The sequence below is a fragment of the Chanos chanos genome, chromosome 1, assembly GCF_902362185.1.
Source record: "Chanos chanos chromosome 1, fChaCha1.1, whole genome shotgun sequence".
In the NCBI taxonomy this organism is placed as follows: Eukaryota; Metazoa; Chordata; class Actinopteri; order Gonorynchiformes; family Chanidae; genus Chanos; species Chanos chanos.
Genome location: NC_044495.1, coordinates 6,172,036 through 6,188,309, shown reverse-complemented (window position 1 = coordinate 6,188,309; position 16,274 = coordinate 6,172,036). Strand labels below are relative to the sequence as shown.

The window sequence follows — 16,274 nt, the reverse complement described above, 5'->3', positions numbered from 1 at the left end:
CAAAATGCATTCAAATATTTGAACTGTTCTGAAAAGGCAGCATATAAAGACGAAAAAAACATAATACTGCTTGATACTTTGCTCTCAGAGAATCAGCTTTGTTTTGTTTGTTTTTTTTTTAAATGACAAATCTTCATCTTTCTTTGAGATAATTAAACAGAGAACTGGAATGTAATAAATAGACAGCTTGTAATAAAGTTACACTCTCACGAACCTCTTGATTTCAACATTCAAATCCTACCTCTTCACTACTGAACACCAAAGCAAAGTATATCACATGTCATTTTTCTCACTCTTTCACTCTGTACTGACCCAACCTCCAAACATCCACTGAGAAACTCTTTAGCATTCACCTAACATCCTAACACAATCATGAACATAACCCACAATCACTCACCCCTTTCCAACAGTAATCGTAATATATATTAAAGATGGCTCAAAATCTAGCAAAAAATAAATTAAGGCCCCTGAAATAAGTGAGATGTATGAAAGCGACAAGAAAGGAAACGTTTGAAGTCGTACAGTTGAGTCAAGCAGGGTTGGTACAGGTTAAACGTGGTCCTGGAAAGACTCAGAGGTCTATGGGTCTGCAGACGGAGACTAATCTGCCCTCCACCAGAGGGTTTTTGGGCGATCCGCGGTACCGGCTCGTGTCTCTCTCAGTAACCTGACTCAGAACAGATTTGGGGGGCTCGAGCGGAGCGCTGACGGTAGTTTCGGGGAGGTCGTTTTTCGCTCTCGGCGGAACCGTATTGGTCACGTCTCCAAGAGCGCACTGTTTTACGGCCAACCGCGCGGAAGGTTTCCTGGGAAGGACCGGGGGTCTGGTTTTGGAAGGGTTCCCCATGTTTTTCGGGTTTTGGGTCGGATCCTCTGTGGCGTTAGCCTGCAGCTGTGTCCCTGTACACAGACCACTCTCCAGACTGACTGCTTTCATGACCGGAGCCCTCTGAGAGACACAGTGTTCTTCCTGCGTCGTGCATTGCTTCCTCTCCCCCACGAGGGAGTTGATCCTCCGCACGGACTGGCGTACAGGCGTTCGCTGGAACTTGAGCGGCGACCTGGAGACCTTCGCTCTGGGCGAGTTCAGAGTCATCATGTTGAATCGCTGGACGTGATCCGCCACCCTCAGCCGCCGCGTTTCCGCGGCAAGCGCGACGGCCTGGTCGCTCCGCGCGCGCGTCACCTGTTGCCTCGGAGACGTGAACGTCTGGTCTTCTCGCGCGGACTCTTGGGTCAGACTACGCGATGAAGTGTTAAGGTTCTGAGCGTGCTCTTTGGCGTTGCACGGGGTGGACTGAACACCTCTGAAGGGGCTCAGTCTGAAGGACGCCGGGCTCTGGATGTCGAGGGCGTCGACCAGCCTGCTGCAGTTCGTGGGCTCCGCCGCCTCGTCGTCCACAGAGGAGACCGTGCTTTCCCCCTCGGCGCTCGGGAAACCGTCGCAGGTTCTCTCTGTCAGAGCTGAGCTGCCCGAAAGCCCGGTTTCAAAGAGGGTGGAGTTTAGATGCAAGGGAGACAGAGGTACGATTTCTATCTGCCCGAACGTCACGTTCTGATCCTCGGCCACGGGTTCTCTGGACGCTTCGGTGATCTTGTGCGAGCGCTCCTTTCGCAACGGGGTCTCAGAGAGAACGGAGTCATCTGCGATGACTGCCTCCACCCGTTTCTGACCAGCTGTCTCCGAACGGCCCCCGTGGTTCTGTATGACTGCGTGCAGGTCGCTGCCTGACTCGCTGAAGGCTTTTTTGATTTTAAGTAGGGTGGGACCGGTTCCGGTCCAGGTCTCGGCTTGGCTGTTACCGAGGGACTCGGAGCTGCCTACGCTCTCGGCGCTGGTGGCACAGCAGAGCGACTTTGGGATATGACTCATTATGGGAGGTTTGCTAACGACGATGGCGGGTTCTGAGCTGTAGTTAACCTTGAGACAGGCGCTCATGGGTGTGTCGGAGAAGGAGTCTCCTCCGTAGGCCTGGACTTCGTCCGGAGTCTCTCCGTTCCAGGAGGAGCGGTGGGCGGCCATGTCGCACTGAGGGGTCAGCAGGTTGTCCTCTGATTTACTGATGTACTTGGAGCCTGTGAAGCAGAGATGGCAATAACAGGACATCGCTTTGACAGACAACCAATTAAATGTAAAGGCCGTATGCCAGAAAGGTATACTTAGACACAAACCCATACATTCATTTGCAAAAGATGAAAACCAATCAGTACAACACATTCATCAAGGTACAGGACAAAATAACTGCTCATAAACGATGATAAAATGAATATGGAAAACTGTAAGGATACTGACCTTTGGTGGCGCTCTTGTCTCTTAAAACAGTTGGACTAAAAGCAGTGTCTTTGGTGAAATGAAAAGCGGTGACGCTTTCTTGTGTTGCTAGGCGCCAACCAATGGTTTCTGATCCTTTTGGCACCGGAATTGAATGTGAAATGACACTCTGTTGGAATAGAGGCACCCATTTTTTATTTCCAGGCAACGCCCTCTGACCTTAATGACCTTCTACCTCTCAAGTTCTGACCCTACGATCTTTTTTAAAATATGGAAATCTAGACACGTTTCTCTCTTACAAAAACACACTAAATGATGGAAATGTTAATAATGCTTTTTTTTATTTTAGTAGATATTATACATTTCAGTATTGTGAAAAATACAAATCAACTTTAAAGACCAACCCAAAATCCCAAACCAGGAAATAATATGATAAAACGCTATACATAAAAAAGTTTCATTTCTTTTAAAAAGTGTTTTATTGTCCTACAGATCCATATAAAGCAGCTTTATATTAAGTACAAATCCTCTTCATACACCAATGTCACAACATTGGATGAGAGATATTTTAGATATTTTAGTAAATCATCCATAAGTACACTGTATCCCCAAAGTCAATGTATACAGACATTAGTGTAGATTTAGTGATTTAAAATATATTAAAAACTCTTATGATTAAGCCCCGTTGACTGGGTTACATCCATGACATTGTCATACGCCATGACTTGGTAAATGCCAGGCTATTTAAAAACCAAAATTACGTGCAACAATTAATACGGGGCAGCTAAGAAGAAGAATGACATCCCACAATCAGAAAGTGCCATTATGCAGAATCATACATAAAACATGCACGGTAGTGTTGGCATTAACGGAGACGACTAGGACTGGAGGGTCACTGGTGTTGGATTTGCGGTGCAGTCCTTGGTAGAGGTGCACATTAGGAAAGAGGCTGTTAACTTACAGAGTCTCTGCTGCTTCTGCCCAAGCTAAAGCGCAGACGCAGGGACTTCCTCGCCGCCTCTTTCTTCGTCACGCGGGGAGAGAAACAGCCCGCCTTCCCAGACTCCACTCTGAAACGGCCCCGATGTACACATTTACAGACACGTCCTCATAAAGAAAAGCGTTTTTTTTTTTTAAACTGTTTTAACCGTTTGAAGAAGATATAAACCCTTTATATCCTTTTTTTTTTTTTTTTTTTGGTGCATACTGCGCTCTTTACGCCTTTTACCAGAAACTCTCCTTTGCCATAAGGACGTAAAATCCACTGACACTGATTTAAAGGAATTCAACAAATAAACAAATGTCCAGGGGTAAATATTCATCTGTTAAAATCATGTACCAGAAAAACTGCGTTTGACTGTGTAATTGCATGGACGTAATTGGCTAAACGCGCCCATGTTGTCACCCAGGGTGGACTTCTCTTTAAGAGCTGGCTTTGGCGTGACGTGGCGTGGGCAGGACGAGTGTACTGGCGTACCTGCTGATGTTTCTGTAGCTCAGTCTCTTGCTCTTTCTCCTGGCTGTGCTCGCACACTGTCTGGTAGTCATCCTCGTCGACGATGACGCGTTTTGGGAAGAGTCCAAAGTTCCTGAGGCACTATGCACTACAAAATGTTCAGAAAGACCAAACATTTTAAAAACACAGTAATATCATTTCCCATAATCAGTGTAGTTCCACAAGAATTCGTCGATGAGGACACGTTTTGGGAGGAGTCCAAAGTTCATGAGGCACTATGCACTACAAAATATTCAGAAAGACCAAACATTTAAAAACACAGTAATACCATTTCCCGTAATCGTTTGTAGTTCCACAAGAATCCTAAAAGTATCATTACTAACAGCAGCATTACTCATTGTCCAAAACAGTCGGTCATGTTTAGCTAAAACAAGTGTTAATTCAGGATCCCTTCTTACAGAGTCAACTCGACCACGAACGCGTTGAAAGCTCAAACGTCTGATCCCGACCGTACCTGATCCAGGTGTGGAGCTGGCTCCAAACAGGGCGTTGGGCAGAAGCTCCAGGCCCAGGTTCTTTTTGATGGATCTGCGCTTCTTGTTGGAGAAGCCGTAACTCTGGCTCGACTCTGACGGCAGTTTCCGTTTAGAGTTTGGCGTCATTATGACAGGGGTGGCTGAGGAAAAGACTAGAGAAAAAAAGGTCGAGTTTCAGCAACAAGTTTTAAACAGGACGTAAGGACATAACAGGCCGTGAAGGGCAGAGGGAAAGTCATGCCACAAAAAAAAACAACAAAAAAAAAGCGGCTTCATCTTCTGAATCATTGCAACGATTGCTCAGTTTTCTGAAGTACGGTAGCGCTAAAAGCAAGTAGAAGCAAAGGAAGGAAGAATTAGCATCCTATATGTATTCTGCTATGCAAGCAGGTCAAGAACAAGGGAGAAGATACTGCATTGGCAAGATGTTTCTAACGTTCGTCACTCACAACCGCAAGCATGACTTAATTCATTCCAGAATTTATGACATCTTTGCATTCTCTCTTTTTTTTTTGTCTCAATTGCCACTGAGATTATTGTCACAGGCGTCAGATTGAGGAAAATCATTAGCGAGCGGTTGATTTACGGGGACAAGCGTGCGTGTGGATGGCGTCCGAGGCGTTACCTACGTGCATCTGGCGTGCGTGCAGTCACTTCTGACCTGATTACATACCTGCTTGGTTAGACTGAGGTGTATTTGTAGGGGTTCTACTAGATTTTAACTTAGTCAGTGCTCCATTTACCATATCTGGAACACAAACAAAACTCATTCATCCATCAACACCTGCAGAGGTCAGGTATGAAGGTCTGTGCTTGAATAATATAAAAAATACAACCACTCAACTCCCAGAAAAAAAGAAAAAAAAGTCCCTCATACTGTTAACTCAGCATAGGCCAAAGGAGAACTGATACCGCTTTGCGACCAACAGGGAACGGGTTCTTGAACCGGTTCCATTCAGGATTATTTGAACCTTGGTGCCCTGTAGCGAACCAGCCTGTGATTCCACCAGTTTCGAGCCGAACCATTGTAATCAAGGATGCGTCATCGACAGAGGGCGATGCACAATGCACGACGGCAGTAAAGAACGGTTCACACTGGCAAAACCAGCTGGGAACCAACTTTTCAGGTTCTGAACCAATTTATTTTTTGTCGAAATGGTCTGAACGGTTCAAAATTTGGCGTGCAAACCAGAATGAAGCCCGTTCCCTGTTGGTAGAAAAGGGGTACGAGTAATCATTTGAAATTCACTCTCACTGAGTTCTCACCTCCCAAACTGCGCCTGCAGCTCATTCTGACTCCTGAGTTTGTGTTCCTCTCCTCCTGACCCTCGGCTGACGGTGAGAGAACTCCAGCCTCACAGCCAAGCATGGCTGGGACTCTCTCCAGGAGGAACTGTGGAACCACACCTGACACACACACACGGATATATAATTAAAGAGGCTATGCAACAGTTTCAAGTGAGCCCAGTTGTAACCCTGTACTGACACATTTAAAATACTCTCCTGGCACCTTGCAACATTTCTCAAATTAAATGGGCAGAACTGATACTTCACATATATATTAAAGCCAAAGCTAAACATGTCTTTAAATGGGCCCAAGTAAAACAAACAAACCAACGCAGTTCACCGGTTGTTATTTCACAGAGACTGAGATGGATGGTCTTAGAGATTTACCCAAATCCTGAGCGTTTTCGATGAAGCACTGCACCACAGCTGCCATGAGCTTGAGTTTCTTCTCTGTGTTGGCATTCATTTTCTCTGTGCCTTCTCCACAGTGAAGAAGGTTTGGAGCAAAGATGACTGCCAGGTTGCTGCTGTCCATTTTGTTATCTGCAGATCTACAGACGCCCGTGCAAAATCAGTGAGAACAATGAAAATCATCCAAATGGTATTGTCGTACCATGGAACTACATTTCAGTCTTACTAAAAAAAGCAGTCCACTGAGCTACAATGGTCTGGTCTGGTCTGGGGGGTAAATTAGCATGAATTTGCATAACACAGAGGCGACAGACAGACAAATCCTTTTCACGCTCACCTCTCAGCGACGCTCTTTAAGAAACCGAAGAAGTAGCGCAGGCTGTTCAAGTTTCTGTCGGGCAGCACGCAGGACAGGAGCACCGTGGCCTTGGTCCGCTCTTCCTCAGTGGGCAGCTCCTGGGCCTTCAGCAGGGCGCTGTGGAGTTCTGTGGGCACGATGGGTTCCGGAAGCTCTCGGAAGAACTGCTTCAGAAGCCCGGCGACGTCCAAGGGGAGAGCTGTGAACAGACAGTCCTCACCCTGGTCCAGCTTAGCCTGTGGGTTGGGTAACAATACAGCCAGTGTTCAAACGGGCCAAGGGTCAAGGTCTCTCCACACAAAGCAAGGTCAGATAGAGTCATCACTCACCCGGAGCCCCTTCAGACGCACCACAGAGCCTGATTTTCTAAACAAACCCTCCGTCTGGATATGTACCAAGAGAGTGGTACAGGAATCGACCAGGAAGCTTTTAAACAAACAAATAAATAAATAAAGATGAGGCAGTTTGAAAAACTTTTCAACAAGGAAGAAAAATCAAAGTTATATGCTAGTATAGCCTCTTACCAAGGTATGTCTCCGTAATCTAACACATGACAGTGTGGGAGACAGTCCAGTGGAACGCCAAAAACCTTCACCTAAGAAAACAAACAAACAAAATAATAACAATAATCATTTGAAAATCACCATCTAAACATACTGTGGGACTTCACAGGATCCGTAGTGAGCTGCATTCTATGAGCCATACCTGGATTAAAACCAGGCGCCTGCTCCTACCACGCAAATAGCCAAACTCAACAAGTCAGCACATGAACATAATTCATTAAGAGAAAAGCTCCTCTTTATGACAGACATTTCATGGCTCCAGGCACACGAGCGTTTGAAAGCTCACCTGATCTAACAGTTAGGACTGCAAAACACAGTGCATACCACAGACTCTTTTAGGAGGGAAAAAAACGTAAGAACAATCACACACTTTGTTCAGTTGAAAAGTAACGAACTTTAAAATAACTGCCCTTCTAACTCAATTAGTGTGGATTTGCTTCCACTGATCAGGGTACACTTTGGAAAAACAAGACAAAACGGCTATATGTAAATATAAATTATTGAATTATTCTCAGGTCAGCCAATTTAAGCACTTGCAAAAATCACGATCCAATACACAAGTGGGTTCTTTGTTGTTTCCTAACTTGATATCAGTCTAACAACCTCTAACGGAAAATAACAAACGATCAGTCACAACAGGAAAACACTTAAACGACACTGTGCTGTATATTAGCATCTTTAATCCATTTTAAATACTTCCTTAGTCTCATCATATTTAAATCACTGATGCAATCGCTCTAAACTATGACTGGAAAACCACATGACACAAAAATAGGAAACTGAGTAATTGCACCATTTGGCGTGGTCACGCTTTTGCGACAAAAAGTGCTAATTTGTCCACGCTTAAGTGGCAAAGGGCCAGGACGAAACGGATTAACCAAGTATCGTTATCCGAGTAAACAATAAAAGTTTACAATCGAAAGTTTTGTGCAGCCACTGTGAACTTTCACCAACGAACATTTAGCGTCACTTCACATACAAACATGGTCAATGAACAACAGCAATACATTGGATCTGTATTTGCAACAGATGTGGGGTTAACGTACTTCTGAATTACCGAAATATCTGACTTACCGAGTTCCCAGCTGTCAATTTGTTGCAGCTAGATTTGTTTTTGTTCCAGTTCTTTGTCTTGATCCCGTAAGTTGCACGAAGGTGCTGCACAACTACCAATCGCACAACGTTTCTCTCTAAAACTTTCATTTTGGCAAATTCAGAGTTTTATCAAGTGTGACCGAGTAATTTAAAACCTGTCTCGCTAGCTGGTCAGCTCCAGCCAGGAATCGCGGTTCTCGAACGTTACAGTAAAACAAACACGGGAAACTATTAAAATATTTTAACAATACAAACACTCCGGTACAGTTTTCGTCTTAAACCGTGTAAATAATCGCTATGTTATGTTAGCATTGAGAACATTACTCATATTCTTATCCCTTTAACGTTCGTTGCCGTTAGCTATAAAAGTTAGTTTGCTAGCTAACTTGGCTTGGAATGTAGCCAGCCACCGAAATCGTAAAAATAAATTACACTTGAGGAGCTACCTATTCAACATTTTGTTTCTGCTTTCTTTACTAGGTTTACTTCTACCATACTCTGATTAAGCGAGTAACATTAGTTAAATCAAATACATCGGCAACTGTAGTACCTCACAATATTAAACTACTCGACTCCTCTCTGTTTTCTCCATAGCTGTCTTTCAAAATGGAGCGCTCACCCAATCTGCTCTAACACGATTGGCCACGTAATGTTCAAATTTCGAAGCCGTAAAGGAATTCGTCTTGTGATTGGTTGTACGCTGGTCCCATGTGTCACATGTACTGTTTGTCCCATACTAGGACAACCCCACCCACTATAGGTAACAAGAACGAATATTACACTTAAGGCACCAAGGAACAGATTACAGCAAATAATCAGGTTTTACTCTAACTACTTGAAGAAGTGAATATCAGTGAGTAATACACAGTCCCATAGCATATTTGTCTCCGTGTTCATCGTCCAGTTAACCATAAGCGCTAATTTTGGAAAGTTGTGTCTTTAAATTGCTCCACGTCTTTAAGTACTCCACAGTATATATTCCTCGAGTCCATATAACTGGAATACATACAGGAAAAAAGGTAAAAAAAAAAAAAAAGTTCATGAAGAATTTGACATCAAATCATATATACTTCATGCAGCTGTGCTGATTTTGACAAATACCTTGTAATACCTAGACAAGACAGGGTTGACAGCGATGTTTGAGACATGTGTAGGTACCTATAGACTGTAGCAGCACAAAACATACTACTGTACGTTCTTGTAAATCAATGCCAATTGGCAGACAGCCGTCTACCGCTGGGGGAAATGCCACCTTCACCTAATTGGTCGGAACCACAAAAATCCCATGCCTGTACATTTTAACCTTAATTCCCCGGGAGTGTCTTTCAATAAAAGCGACCTGTTATTCTAGTTCAGTGACTTGTAGCAGGAGAAACCTTTTCCAATTCTTGTCAGGAAAGAAAATAAACATTAATCCACGTTACAGTTCAGAAGGAGTTTTTTTCACAACACAATGGAAACAATAACAGGTTGTAAGACCATTTTGTTCATCATAATGATTATGTCATGTTTACCTCACAAATGGAAGGATTAAGTATTTATTTTTTGACTAGTCGTATTATTTGTTCTAATACTGGGAATTTTCAAGAGGTGTTATGTTCACAGTTTTTATAGGGATCCACATGTTATAGCAGAGTTAACAAAACACAACGCTTCCCTCTTGTGTGAGAGGTTGTTTTTTGTTTAAAAAAAGAAGAGGAATCACAGCAGGACTATGGCTAGGCTGAGTTCTCTTAAAACAAAGCAAACTGGTTCTGCATGCTGGGCTTACAAAAATTTGCCTATGATTACGTTATCTTCACAACAGCGCTTCTGGACATGTGACCACTAGAGCAGAAGCCAAAAAGCCATAGATAAGGTCAGGTGACCATGGAATTATGGTAGACTGTGTGTGTTTCTCATAGGAGACATATCAATTTCTTAGGCCAAAATTCATTAACCCTTTACTGGTCAGTTTTGGAAGCAATAACAATATTACACTTAAGTAAGCTGAGAAATGTACTTTGACCCATTGTCATTTAATTGACTTAACTATAAGAGGAAGTGCTGGAATATACTCCTCAGTAGTTCCAACTGCAATAGCTATATTTCTGAATGACAAACTGGCTGGCTGTGACCATGGTGGTGTCCAGAGGAGTGAACTATAAGCCAATAAACTGTGCCAAACTAAAATAGATCTAAAATAGACCCCCGGAGAGGTGTTCTCAGTGCCAGCATCATAACACTATACTCAAGAGTCACTCAAAGAGTCTCTGCACCAAAGAACAAACAAACTAAACACATGCAAAACTTTGTTCCTCAGACTCGATCAGTAATGATATCTTTGACTTATATGTATCATTTAACAAAGAAAACTGCACAAGTTCATCGTAAGTGCCAGGTTGACCTCTGACACTGTTGCACCAGCGTATGAGAAATCCAGTTGCATGTGTTACAGTTCTAAACCATGTGCTACTCTCAAAACTTACATGTTTCACTATTACCTGTTTTTAAATGAACAATTGAAATAGTTTTTTTTTTAAATAGTAGATTGTGCAGAGAAAACCCACCCATATAGTTTCATCCATTTATTGTGAAAAAAATAATAATGTTAATCTGCGAAAAATGTACTAGGATTTGCCCCTCACAATATTGGAGAGGTTAACTGCACCTTATTTGGTAAGAAAGCTGTCAGTTACTGCAAACAAAGTCTGTGTTCATGTAAGTGAAAAGCACGGTTATGATTTGGTTGAGTTCAGTATGAGTCTGCATGTAGATGGTAACATTATATTTATTTCTCCATGTAAAATCAAGACAACGACCACGGGGTGTACTGTTACAATTATCTATTTTTATTACAACAGTACATGTATATACAGTAAATGACAACAGTACAAATGTATGACTGAAAGGAGGTTGTTGGTTTAGAAGCACTTCCTGTGGACAATGGAGGGGCCAGCCTCATCGTACTCCTGCTTGCTGATCCACATCTGCTGGAAGGTGGACAGGGAGGCCAGGATGGAGCCGCCGATCCAGACGGAGTACTTACGCTCAGGGGGAGCGATGATCTAGAGGAGGAGAAAGGAGAGAGATGAGGACCATTTCATCTCTGACGCATCTTTTTTTTTTTTTCCCCCCCCATCACTCGTTAGTCTAGTTGAATCCACTGACACATGCAGGTAGAACTATAAAGTAATGTAATCCTTTGTGATTAGACAGTCAGTTCAGGCGTTTGCGTTTCTTACCTTGATCTTCATGGTGCTGGGGGCCAGAGCAGTGATCTCCTTCTGCATACGGTCAGCAATACCAGGGTACATGGTGGTACCACCAGACAGGACGTTGTTGGCGTACAGGTCCTTACGGATGTCAATGTCGCACTTCATGATGCTGTTGTAGGCGGTCTCATGGATACCAGCAGACTCCATACCTGAGAAACCGTGACAATATCAGTTAGTTTGGACACAGGCTAAAGCAGGAGAGAGCAGTGAGTAACATGCACCGGAAACATTTTAACTGAATGCTCTGAATTTGGTTAAATATGAGAGTTTAGGCTCCAAAATATTACCATATTCAAAAATCATGAGCATGGCATACAGAAGATAATAACAATAATAATAATAATAATCTATGTTAATATATTAATAATAATCTGTAATTAGTTGTTTTATTATAATGCTGTATATCTGAATGTGGTATAGAGCATATTGGAAAACAAAGTTGACTCACCAATGAAGGAAGGCTGGAAGAGTGTCTCGGGGCAACGGAAACGCTCGTTACCAATGGTGATGACCTGGCCGTCAGGAAGCTCGTAGCTCTTCTCCAGGGAGGAGGAGGAGGCGGCGGTGGCCATCTCGTTCTCGAAGTCCAGAGCGACATAGCACAGCTTCTCCTTGATGTCACGCACGATCTCACGCTCGGCTAAAGGGAGCAAGTTTCAAAAGACGATGTTAGAAACAACAATGTGAGGAAGAAGTAGCCTACAGGCCACGAAACAGGACGGACTGCACCGCAACACATGAATTACGTCCATGACGTTTCATTAAGAATATATAGCCTACATATACTATTCAGTTTATCCGTTTATATTTTACGTTTGGCGGTAATTTGCAAGTATGACTTCGCATTTAGGCAAATGTCAAATTAACTATAAACAGAACAAAAAAGACGAGTCTATTACATTTAAATATTTTAAGTTTTTGAACAGCCTCAAGTCATTCAAGATTCGCTCACCGGTTGTGACGAAAGAGTAGCCTCTCTCAGTCAGGATCTTCATCAGGTAGTCGGTCAGATCACGACCGGCCAGATCCAGACGCATGATGGCGTGGGGAAGAGCGTAACCCTCATAGATGGGGACATTGTGGGTCACACCATCACCGGAGTCCAGCACAATACCTGCAGAGGGCAGTATTCGGTTAGCACTGTTTGCTGCTATTGTCGTATTAATCCAACTATGTGGCACATAGTAAACTAACAATGCTGGTGACATCAATATCCACAGGTGGTGCACCCACTACTGCCAGTGCAGGATTACCGCTAATCCACTGTTATGTAGCAGTCATTAATCTTGCCAGCTCTCATCTGAACAACCAAGGTCTAACTAACATGTGTGAATGTAACTTGCATGTTTAATTTTATGCGCATCCATCTATCTATATCTATGTCTAATTTTATAGATTTAATTATATATAATTCCTTCTTTTTTTACCGAGTAGTTCCACATTGGACATAATTAATTTATCATGTTCTTCATATTCTACATTCCAAACGTTTACTTGGAAACACAGGTGAGGCGCTTGCTAATACTGACCAGTGGTACGGCCAGAGGCGTACAGAGACAGCACAGCCTGGATGGCCACATACATGGCGGGCACGTTGAAAGTCTCGAACATGATCTGTTGGGGAGCATGAAAAGCACGATGAGTTCAGCCGGACAAATAAACAGACGAACGGATGACGTGGAGTGGAATTACAGGACGGAGTGATGCGTACCTGGGTCATCTTCTCTCTGTTGGCCTTGGGGTTGAGGGGAGCCTCAGTGAGCAGGGTGGGGTGCTCCTCGGGAGCCACACGCAGCTCGTTGTAGAATGTGTGGTGCCAGATCTGGACATCGGATTATGAAATCAGTTCAGATTCATTCAACAATGTGTAAACAACAACAACAACAGTAATAATAATAACAACGATAATGGATACTGTGATTATATGATATCTCTGACAACTGGCATTTATTGCCAACGTGTCAATCACAAAATCGACCATTTGAGCAGAGTTAAAAACCGCATGATTAATTTCGTATTAAACTCAGTTTCTGTCACGTAAACTACTACTCTAAGATATTCGATTGCTATTTGCACGTGGAGAAAGGTAGAAATGAATTGGCGCGTGTGAGAGAATGACGCACCTTCTCCATATCGTCCCAGTTAGTGATGATGCCGTGCTCGATGGGGTACTTCAGGGTAAGGATACCTCTCTTGCTCTGAGCCTCATCACCAACGTAGCTGTCCTTCTGACCCATACCCACCATCACACCCTGAGAAAGACACGAGAACAGTCAGGAGACATCGATGGCCCTTCTCTACGCGACGAAGTAAAATTAACTGGTACATAGACAGTCACTACCAACATCATTATACTCAAAAATGAGTAATGAAGTTCTCAAGCTATTTGTAATGATGTAGACCTATTGGCCACACCAGTGTTGGTATTTATGTAGATTAGCGTTATAGAAAATAAGCGTACATTTTCATCGATGGTATTCAACTGAGTTTAATGAATGTGTGCACACCTGGTGGCGGGGCCTTCCGACAATGGAAGGGAAGACAGCACGTGGAGCGTCATCTCCGGCAAATCCAGCCTTGACCAAGCCAGAGCCGTTGTCGCACACAAGGGCGGTAGTCTCGTCGTCGTCGCACATGTTTACGGTTTTCTGGAGTGGTCTGCGGAGGACAAGGCGCAGTTAGCGAAGAACGAATGAACATGATAAAGACGCAGACGAAAAAGTCGAAAAGGAAATAAAAACACGGAAGACAGTGGCCTACTTTAAGTTTGTCTGTCATTAAGATACAGCTAAACTGAACTGGATATGGCCCTTATTATGAATGAATGATCGAATAAATTAATAAATAAATAATAAATAGTCCCCACTAGATATCCCACTAGATTAAAATCAGAAATGATAAAAATGAACCCAGTTGCATTAACTGTCCAAATAATGATTTTAATAGAATGATAAAAGTGTATACTCAGAGGAACCTAATTGTTTATTTGTTTCAGGTCTAAGATCTAAATTCCCTTGTATTCTCTGTGGTCATGAAAACAACATCTCTCCGGGCATGATATTTCAAGAGACTTTGGAGGCAGAGCCAAAAAAGGTTCCACTCCAGATACTTAGACCAGCTGGCTATTTTAAGGTACAAGACCCCCCCACACCCCCATGATAAATCCTTTCTTGGCTCCTTGTCAGTCGGCATTTGAGTTGTGACAGCGTTTGGTGCCTGTCCAGAGACAGGCCTTGTCACAGCTGTCCGCACATTGTAACACCTTAGTTTACAGCCTGGCCTCTTGCCCCTTAGTTGGTAATGGTTTCATTCATTACATATCCATGCCGTGACAATACTACTAATTCTACCAGCGTAATTGGTGAGGAGAGATGGACGATCAGAATCATTTCTCAGAACGTCTCAAAAGCAATTTGGCATTTGTTGTGTCATTCTTTTCATTGCTTTCCTCTGACTTTGTATTCAACGGCATGATGTGTTTTTTTCTTTCATTCTTTCTTTCTTTCTTTCTTTTTTTTTTTTTTTTTACAGTTTTAGAACTTGTATAATGAATGTACTTCATCTTTCAACAACACTGACCACTTCAATAGTAGTTCAGTTAAAACTTGTTATCTAAACCCCCTGCGAAGCTCTGCCTAAGTCATTGGCTATCACCTGACAGGACATTAGTCAGCGAGTAAAACTGTACCCTTACTCTCTCTCAGCAACTCGAACATTTTGCCCATGATAGTACGAGAGACCCAACTGATCGTCAGTAAACGCACACACACGTAACCTCTTCCACAGAAACACACAGTAAGATGCACTCACCAAGTTGTATCGCAAGACTGATGCTTCCACTGGGACAAGGAGCAAGGGTGAGCCTGCTCCTTAAATAAGACCCGGCCTAAGGGGTCCTGGGCGGAGCACTGGGTTCACACAAGTCCAAATAAGAACTTCTAAAAAAAAAAAAAAAAAAGGAAAACAACCCACCCCACAAGTAAGTGTATCTGATCTGGCAGTCTGGGACCCCTCCAGTGAGGAGGAATGCTTCCTTGAAATTAGATGCCAGGACAGCTACAAAAATAAAACAAGGTTTGCTTTTTTTTTTTTTTTTGGTACCGTCATGATATTGTTAAATGGGCAAAATTTTTAGTCAGCATTTGGCAATCTTTTTAATAAACTTGCTGCATAATCATGATTTCTGCATGCGAAGAATTGGTTTCTTCTTGCATTTTGAGTTTCTGCCCACTGTTATTCCCAGAACTGCATATTACGCAATATTTTGGAATTTCTGAAACATCAGTTTCGGATTGAATGTAATTGATTTTTTTATTGTTATTGTTGTTTGTTTGTTTGTTTGTTTGTTTGTTTTTGAGGGGGGGGCAGTTGAATCAGAAGCCCTGTAATGTCTTGGCAAGGTTTAACACATTCACTCGTAAACCTGTTTAAACAATTAAATAAAAAGAGATGTAAGCTATAAATACAATATATTTGAGTTACAACAAAGAAAAGACGTTTATGTTATTCTGAAACCAAGGAAATCTTAAACATCATTGTGGGTGATCGTAAACAACAGGACATGAGAGTAAATGCCCAGAGTGTTAAGTAGCATGATCATGTTCACTGAATGTTATGGCTCACTCTACTAAACTCCCTAGATGATTGACTCTTCATAAAGCTAGCTTGATTATTGCTAAGTGTGATGGATCTTGTTAAGGAAATATTTTAGGGGGGCCTTTAGGCCCCCCCCCCCCCCCCCCCCCCGTGTCCCACGCTGAATGTTGTATATGTTAGTGGGGCAGTGTATTGGTATGTGGGTTGGGGGCCCTAAACGTGGTGAACAGCTGAGGGGTAATGCCAGCCAGCCTGGTCCTTACTCCCCACTGTCAATCTGATTGGCCGAATGGTGCTGTTAGCCAAACTCTGATTGGTCCAGTTCTCTCCTTTTAAGGTCATGATGACTAACAGGTGTTGTGAGAGCGCTTTCAGAGAGGTGCCGCCGTGTTGAGTTTGCAGATGGCGTTCCTTATTCGTCTCTCTATCACTGCCCTGATTTT

The 16,274-nt window shown here is 43.0% G+C and overlaps 2 protein-coding genes across 3 annotated transcripts; both read right to left on the bottom strand.

Annotated features, from left to right (window-relative positions):
• Positions 1-571: 571 nt before the first annotated feature.
• Positions 572-8,086, bottom strand: arhgap11a (Rho GTPase activating protein 11A). The gene is made up of 12 exons (XM_030787813.1): positions 7,958-8,086; positions 6,845-6,915; positions 6,650-6,746; positions 6,300-6,556; positions 5,939-6,102; positions 5,531-5,671; positions 4,938-5,012; positions 4,243-4,416; positions 3,750-3,876; positions 3,234-3,342; positions 2,294-2,441; positions 572-2,076 (listed from the first exon to the last, which is right to left on the bottom strand). The coding sequence occupies exons 1-12, from the start codon at positions 8,084-8,086 to the stop codon at positions 572-574; spliced, it is 2,997 nt and encodes a 998-aa protein (XP_030643673.1).
• Positions 8,087-10,881: 2,795 nt separating this feature from the next.
• Positions 10,882-13,871, bottom strand: actc1b (actin alpha cardiac muscle 1b). 2 transcript variants are annotated; one of them, XM_030769119.1, is made up of 8 exons: positions 13,743-13,871; positions 13,359-13,487; positions 12,947-13,057; positions 12,765-12,849; positions 12,188-12,349; positions 11,684-11,875; positions 11,203-11,384; positions 10,882-11,025 (listed from the first exon to the last, which is right to left on the bottom strand). In XM_030769119.1, exons 1-8 carry the CDS (start codon positions 13,869-13,871, stop codon positions 10,882-10,884), a joined length of 1,134 nt encoding a protein of 377 aa, XP_030624979.1. The 2 variants fall into 2 exon arrangements, with proteins under 2 accessions (XP_030624979.1, XP_030624988.1); XM_030769128.1 differs by lacking the exon at positions 13,359-13,487.
• Positions 13,872-16,274: the final 2,403 nt, after the last annotated feature.

Coding starts and splice junctions, on each gene's coding strand:
- actc1b (XM_030769119.1), bottom strand. CDS start 13,871: ATGTGCGACGACGACGAGACTACCGCCCTTGTGTGCGACAACGGCTCT. Junction 13,058..13,358: donor ACTGGGACGATATGGAGAAG/GTGCGTCATTCT, acceptor TCCGATGTCCAG/ATCTGGCACCACACATTCTA. Junction 12,350..12,764: donor CGCCTCTGGCCGTACCACTG/GTCAGTATTAGC, acceptor TGCCCTCTGCAG/GTATTGTGCTGGACTCCGGT.
- arhgap11a (XM_030787813.1), bottom strand. CDS start 8,086: ATGAAAGTTTTAGAGAGAAACGTTGTGCGATTGGTAGTTGTGCAGCAC. Junction 6,103..6,299: donor TTAAAGAGCGTCGCTGAGAG/GTGAGCGTGAAA, acceptor GGGCGTCTGTAG/ATCTGCAGATAACAAAATGG. Junction 3,877..4,242: donor CAGCTCCACACCTGGATCAG/GTACGGTCGGGA, acceptor AACATTTTGTAG/TGCATAGTGCCTCAGGAACT.